General features: G+C 34.8%; 1 protein-coding gene across 1 annotated transcript; it reads right to left on the bottom strand.

Annotated features, from left to right (window-relative positions):
- Positions 1-3,689: 3,689 nt before the first annotated feature.
- On the bottom strand, positions 3,690-7,068 carry LOC121313799 (U6 snRNA-associated Sm-like protein LSm5). The gene is made up of 5 exons (XM_041246594.1): positions 7,011-7,068; positions 6,177-6,272; positions 5,588-5,615; positions 5,062-5,134; positions 3,690-4,670 (listed from the first exon to the last, which is right to left on the bottom strand). Exons 1-5 carry the CDS (start codon positions 7,054-7,056, stop codon positions 4,638-4,640), a joined length of 276 nt encoding a protein of 91 aa, XP_041102528.1. The 5' UTR covers positions 7,057-7,068; the 3' UTR covers positions 3,690-4,637.
- Positions 7,069-7,416: the final 348 nt, after the last annotated feature.

Genomic DNA, 7,416 nt, shown 5'->3' with positions numbered 1-7,416 from the left:
AGCGTTTCTGGTTCCGATTTGACTTGGACCACCGTGTTCTTAGACTTGGTCAACGCTGATGAAACTGAACCCATTCCTGTATTCACTCAAGCCTCAACCCCAGTTAATTGTTATTCGTGTATTTTAATGTTTCAACTTTTTCAGAGTATGTTTAATTTAATTAATTAATTAATTAATTTACTTTAACTATCCTCTTTTCTAGAACTGAGCGGAACAGTATCTTATCGGAGTCACTTGTTAATAACGTTCTACTCTCAGAGCCTTAATTAAGAACGCAAGAATGCAGACTTCAGGTTGTTTAATGCTTCCATCAGTGGAAGAAGAAAGAAATCACGGTGTTCGAGTGTTCTTTGCATAGAAAATGACACGGGTAAACTTTTTACTTTTTTTTTTTTTTTCCGGTTGCAACTGCTAAACACATGTACAAAAAATGCCTTCCCTCCAGCAAGTGGCTAGATGTCGTCACATGGAGTAAGTTCTGTTTTTGTTTTCCGTTTGACTACCAACAGTCCCTCCAGGCAAATCAACTGACGTAAACAAAACTCCAAATTAGTCTGACTAATTTTCCCTGGATAAAAATGAGGGAAATACTGTAAGAAAATAAAGTAATGTAATGTAGTGTCTATTATTATTATTATTATTATTATTTATTATTATTATTATTATTATTGTTTAATTTATTTATTTATTTTTGAAGCACAAAATATGGTCAACTGTACAAGTTTTCCAATTTAAAGTCTTTGTAATATAATTTAAAAAAAAAAAGTTACCGTATATTATTGAATAAATCTAAAAACGATAACCCTGTGCTGGAGATATATATATATATATGGAGGTGTGTATGGTGATGGCTAGTTCCCATCAAAGAAAGCAATAGTTAAAAATAACTACAGGACACATGCCTGACTTTTATTTCCTTGAAGCTGAGTGGTATTGCAGCTGTTTCTGCCTGTTGTAAATGCTTGTTTGGGCAGATAGGGTGTGCTCCTATTTCTGAGCAATAACAGTTATATTTTGTGAAAGACATTACCTAAACAAAGTGCTTGCAGTTTGGTGTTATACAGATAACCGGGAGATTCTAAATGTGTTGTTCTGCAATGCCCTATTCCTTGTACATGGGATTAGAGTTTATATGAACAGCATTCTGTGGTAGTTGATGGAGAGAAGGATGGAAGTATTAACAAAGACACCATATGAATGCTCAGACTGGGTATAAAAAGAGCTGTGATTAATTTAGCAGACAGGAACCCTCACTCATCCTTCAGAACCATGCCAAGGTTAAACAGAGAAGTGGTCTTAAATTAAACAAAATAATTCAAATCAAGTGAACAAAACACCCAAGGGTGTATATGAAACAGACAGAAAGCATGAGTGTCAACATCCAGAAATCATATCACTGGTTTAACAGCACATTTCTACAAAAACAGCAGGTTAGCTACTCTCAATCAGAAGCTTCTGAAAGCACTGCCCATGAGCAGGCTTATTGACTGTCATGGGAGAAGGTTTTATACTTTAGGGTTAATTCTCAATTCAGGATTATGCAACAGTGATGTTGGTTTCTATTGTTAGTTTTACAGCATTACCAGTAGTGACTCATATTGGTGTTGTTACTGATGATCTCCCTGTACCCACATAGCAATCCTCTTCTTCTCATGATGATTCAATTGGTTGAGAAGTGTTCAGTAGATTCTTCATAATTTGCCAGGCTGACATAAAGGTCATTGATGCTGTTTTTAGAAAATCAGTACAAAGAAAATGTACAAAGTAGAAAATAAATCTGTTAAAATATCATTTGATGAGACACTTTTTATTGTGTCTCATCTTTTAAACTAATATAATATACCACTGGATAAAATTGTGCACTAAGCAATGTTAAGTTATCTTGAAGTTAATTAGGATGGGCAATGCATTTTAGTTTAATTTTTTTCTTAAACCAGTACTTGAACCAGCAGGACCAATTAAATGTAGAGCACACCAGGTATTTTCAACAGGTTAGATGTGTACTACCTTGGTGCCAGCCTGCTGTAACATCCTCCCCTGGTGCCTGGCACTGCAAGGAAAAACTGAATAGAGGGTTAGCAGCAAAAACCAGTGCTATCAAGCAGCACCTGACAATGCCTTCAGGGACAGTTCATTTGTTGTTTACATGGTTCCAGGACAGCATGCAAAGGTTAAACTGAAAAGAGAACTGGTGTCATGAAAACAAAGTATGGGTCTCCGTGTTATAATTTAAGACGAGGCATTTGTAATGAAAATTCAAACTGCACAATAATAAAAGGGGAGGATAAATAATAGTAAACTGTTTTTTTTTTTTAGAACCTTTAAGAGCTGATTTGCAGTGGATTCTGTGTTCATTATTATCAATAAAAGACAGCTGAAAAGAAGAAAGACATTACACACAAACAAATCTAACACAGCACATCGCTGGCCATTGTAACCACATGGCATAACAAGATTAGTCATTAAGGTTACGTGACATATAATAATGACTTTGCATTGACTCATTAAGAATTAACATTACAGTTCAACTGAATGTGTTCAGCATTTCTCTTGTGACTTAACAATAGCAAACATGATTGTAACTGGTATGCTGTTTTTTGAGCAGAGTAACAATAATGGTGTAGTTTACTCGGTGAATAGCTGAAATACTGTCTTTGGATTTTGCAAAGGACGAGCCTTTGAAGGCTAAATGCCCTCTTCTCATTCCTTAAGTTTTCCGTATTCTTCTACATCTTGTATAAGATACTTAAGGATAAGGATAAGATACTTAACCCAACAATAAAGAGTAAGTGTAAATTATGTGAATGCCACTTTTTAAAATAGGGGCCAGAGTGGTGTCTTACACCTAATAATACACTCGCATTAATTAAATAGACCCATCTTTGTGTTTATTATTGCTTACTATGCCAATGTTTTATAAACAAGTTAACATTTTCTCAAGTGGAATGGTGTATGAACAGCAGGCCTATCCAGGGACGAAAGAATCTCCCATATCAGGGTTTAACACAGCACAGCCAAACACACACATTATAGTCAGCAATTAAGAAGAATGCCTCTATTTTACATGGTTAATTGGCCAGATCCAAATTCTTCCATTAAACCTGGAAGGTGTTTGTGAATATAAGTATACATAAACAGGCAATGCTCTGTGGACAGAAATGTAATTAAGCTTCTCTATGAACTTTAGTTAGAACTTAAGTGAAGGTTGGCATTTTTTGTTAACAAATGTATCAATCTAAAGAACATGAACTAGAAGCTGTAGACAGTGTAGTGCTGACTTCTAATTTTTCTGCATAAAAAACTTCACCATTAAGAATATTGCAGAACTAGACTGCAGAATTAAAACAAAAATACAAATTTAACCCAAATGATAGGAATGTGATTAGGACAGTGTATTTTTCATTAGATTTTTTTTTTTCTCATACATTATTAATTCATCATGTACAATATCCATGCACATGCTTTTTGAATTGAACTTATTTTATTATTTATGAAGATGTTATTTTAATATTTGTCCCAGATAAAAAGAGGGGAATCGGTACCTGAGGTTAGATGCATCTGTTGACAGATAGGGGATGACAATGGATGGATTTGACTGTGACACGTGAAAGCTGTCAATCAATACACAGCCTAAAACAGTGAATACTAACAGTATGCAAGCTGTATCGACCAGAACAATACACAGGGGGTAGATAGGATGTATTTTTTTTATTGTACTAAGTATTGTTTTTATTAGAAATTAAGTGAATTTAGGAGGATACTGGGGTTAACATCCCTGTTCTTCAAATATATTGCTTTTTTTTTTGCCTACAGACATGCCCTCTAGTGGCTATTGACTGTATAGAGAGAGCATTACAAGAAAACTCAAATTGTACACCTGGAAATGAGGACTGTACATTATTTCCAAAAATATATTCCAAAACACATTCAAGAAAATAGATACATGCCAGAACTGTTGGTATTAAAAGATAAACTTAATCAGGCCAGCATATACATTAAGGTTATTATTACTGAATAACCCTTTTGTTATCACACTAAAGATAGAATTACATTCCTTTGAAAACGATGTATGAGAGAGGTGTTGAAAGCATGACAAATGTAGCTGCAAAATATTATACCCATAATAAAAGCTTTCAAAGAATACAACTGCTTACAGACAAAAGCCAAGAGGTCACGTGAAAGAAAGGTCACTGATACATTTTGCCAGAGGAGTTTATGTTGTAGAATCTACATGGACCACAACAAAATAAATATTCAGACCAAAACTTGTTTGCAAATATGTTATAGTAATTAGAATTTTGTATTGGACAACCTTCTGCAGTGTACACCATTCCTAATAAGCTCTAATTAGGTTGAAATAAAAAATATATATATACATGGGCTTTAGTTTTTACCTTTCTTTTTATAACAAAACAAAAATATTCATTTTACAGTAAGCTGTGATTCACTGTTTACAACCAGTGCATAATGTGTGCCTCAAAGACACATACAAAATTAAAGCTTCCAGTAAGGAAACTAACTTTTGTTACAAAAAATAACATTTCTTTTGATCCAGCACAAAACAAGTCACTGAAGGTAAACTCAAGGTAAACTAAGAAATAGAAAAAGTTTCCTGGTTGAATAATTTACAAATCTGGTCAAACTTCTGGACCTTCGCCTCCAGGTATAAGCTGAAAGAAGAAAATGTAAAAACAACAAAATAAGTACTTATAAACATATAGAAAATAAAGTATTTAACATTATTACACAACACATTGATTATGTAAAAAGAAAAGTATTCATGTCTTGATAGTGCGGCTGGGGTAGTGAAATAGGCATGTAGACACCTAGCATGTTAAAACATTCCACTAGCAATACCTTTTCATTTTTCTAAACCACCTTTCTTGTACATGACGTGTACATTTTATGTCTACTGTAACGGCCGCCCTGTGTCTTTACTGAGGTGTATTAATTTGTAGATGTGTGGAGGTACAAGAGGTGTACTACTGAATATATATAAAACAAATAGTAGCTAACAGAGCTTTCCACCATCCATTTACTGTTAGTTCAAAAGACACATACCATTGTGATGTTATTTCCATTTAATAAGATCTGATCCAGCTTGGTTATCCTCCTTCCCTCCGGAGTGATCTCACTAAGAAACAAAGATTGACATTGTTACTCACAAAGTCCTTGTACAGAAGGAACAGAAAATTAGCATGTTCATAAAATCTCAGTTATTAACTTTTAAAAAGATCACCAGCTTGGACTAACTTTTTACAATGCATCTTCTCAAAAGAATCAGCCTAGTTATGTTGATTTTCAAATAATCGTACCCTTCATTGCATGTCATCGGTTACATCTGTGTCATACAGGTAGGACTAAAATGATTTACCTATTTATTTCTATTAATGCTTTGGAATTAGCTAGGTAGAAAAAATAAATACAAAAAAATAATCTTGTGGTTGAACAGGTCTTGAAACAATCTGAATACAACCTGAATATACATATGCAACATTAAGAAAAGTATAACACACATGATACAGGCTAACTTTAATTAGGTCACAAAACAAAACATGGTGTATTAATATCACATTTAGAAACTTACAATTCTGTGACATCTTCCAGCACCATATCTGAAGTTTACTGTGAAGGAAAGTCTCAAGTGGAATGCAATGCACACCACACCAACACTAAGCAACTTTACAGAAAAACTACCCCAGGAAAACCATTAAAGTAGGTAATAAAAATTGACTAATAAAAATGGACTTATAGATAGATAAGTTTACTGGTCTTAAAGCCCAATTAGATTTAGTCAGACAGAGTAGATCTGAACACACAATTGTTTAATCACAGTAGAAACTCACTCTACTACATAATTCACAAATATTCTAGTATCTCTATTACTTAACTGGTATGTATCTCTTAAATGCTCTTTAAACAGACAAGATGACAAGTTTAAAAGGTACACTGTATACATTACATAACAGACAAATGACAACTAAAATGTAATTATGTAAATCCACCTCAGTAATCCATCAGATTGCCATGATGGAATAATACAGCACTATAATACACTCACTGGCATATTCTGCATCAACACCACTATGCACTGCGATCTCCACAGACGAATTGAGTTTTTGGGGATGTAGTTAATCAGTTACTTTTTTTTCTTGTATTTTTTTTTTTAAGGATACTGACAAAGTCGTCAAATCCCAGAAGGGTCCCAACAATCTCTTTGTCATTCTTCATAACGATGTGAATTCGAGATCCAATACATTTGTCCACAAGCTCTGCAGAAGGAAAAAGGATATTTAATAATTGGGTAATACAGTTTGTGTAATGGAGAGTGTTGTGTAAGCCTTTTTATTTTAAGGGATATCATCTTTAATTTAAAGCGTGGTCCCTGCAATTCAGCACTGTTTGATCTGGTCCTGTGTCTGTTTTCAGTTTGTTGTGCAGTATATTCGCCAATACACTGGGTGCGTTCAGAGATCATTCTGCGCAGATTCTGTGCAGAATCTGAACAAATTTAACCAATGGGTGCGTTCATAGAGATCACTCTTAGAAGAGCATTGGCTAAATTGGTCAGATTCTGCACAGAATTATCTCTGTGAACGCACCCTCTTACTTTGCAATGTGTTCACACAATGAAAAGGAAGGTATTGTGGACGGGTGATATTTCGATGATTTTACTTAAATAAAAAGCACATGATCTACACCATCCAACACAAACCCACAAACACAGTCGTGTTGATTGCAATCTCAACACAAAACTACAGTTGGGAAGTAAGGTTTATTCTAAATGCCTATACTGTAATTAACACACACACACACACACACACACACACACACACACACACACACACACACACACACACACACACACACACACACACACACACACACACACACACACACACACACACACACACACACACACACACACACACACACACACACACACACACACACACACACACACACACACACACACACACACACACACACACACAGTTTGTCTTACTTACCGAGCGGGAGCAACTGTGAAGGGTTTGTTACGGGAGTCGCCGCCATGTTCGTACAAAAACAGACTACCTCAATCAATCGATAAAGCAGTGCGACAGCCCCTATAGGCCAGACAGCAATAATACATTGTAGAATAATCAAATTTGTTGTTTCTTACTAGTCTACTGAAATGTAGAATCTCTTTAATGCGTCATATGCATTATATGCCAAATTCATTCTGTTTTGCCTGTATACGTATGGAAAGTAACTTATTCTGTATGGTTCATGCACATTTTAACACAAGTAAAAACAAACTCGGTTAGTATAGTATTACCCAAGTGACCCGTATTGACTTTAAATCCGCGACGACAGTCATTACAACCCGCAAAGTAAAACTTACAAAGATCACTGCTTTGAGCTAAGTATAAA

This window comes from Polyodon spathula, chromosome 4, assembly GCF_017654505.1.
Source record: "Polyodon spathula isolate WHYD16114869_AA chromosome 4, ASM1765450v1, whole genome shotgun sequence".
NCBI classification, from domain to species: Eukaryota; Metazoa; Chordata; class Actinopteri; order Acipenseriformes; family Polyodontidae; genus Polyodon; species Polyodon spathula.
This window is presented reverse-complemented; position numbering and strand designations above follow the sequence as displayed.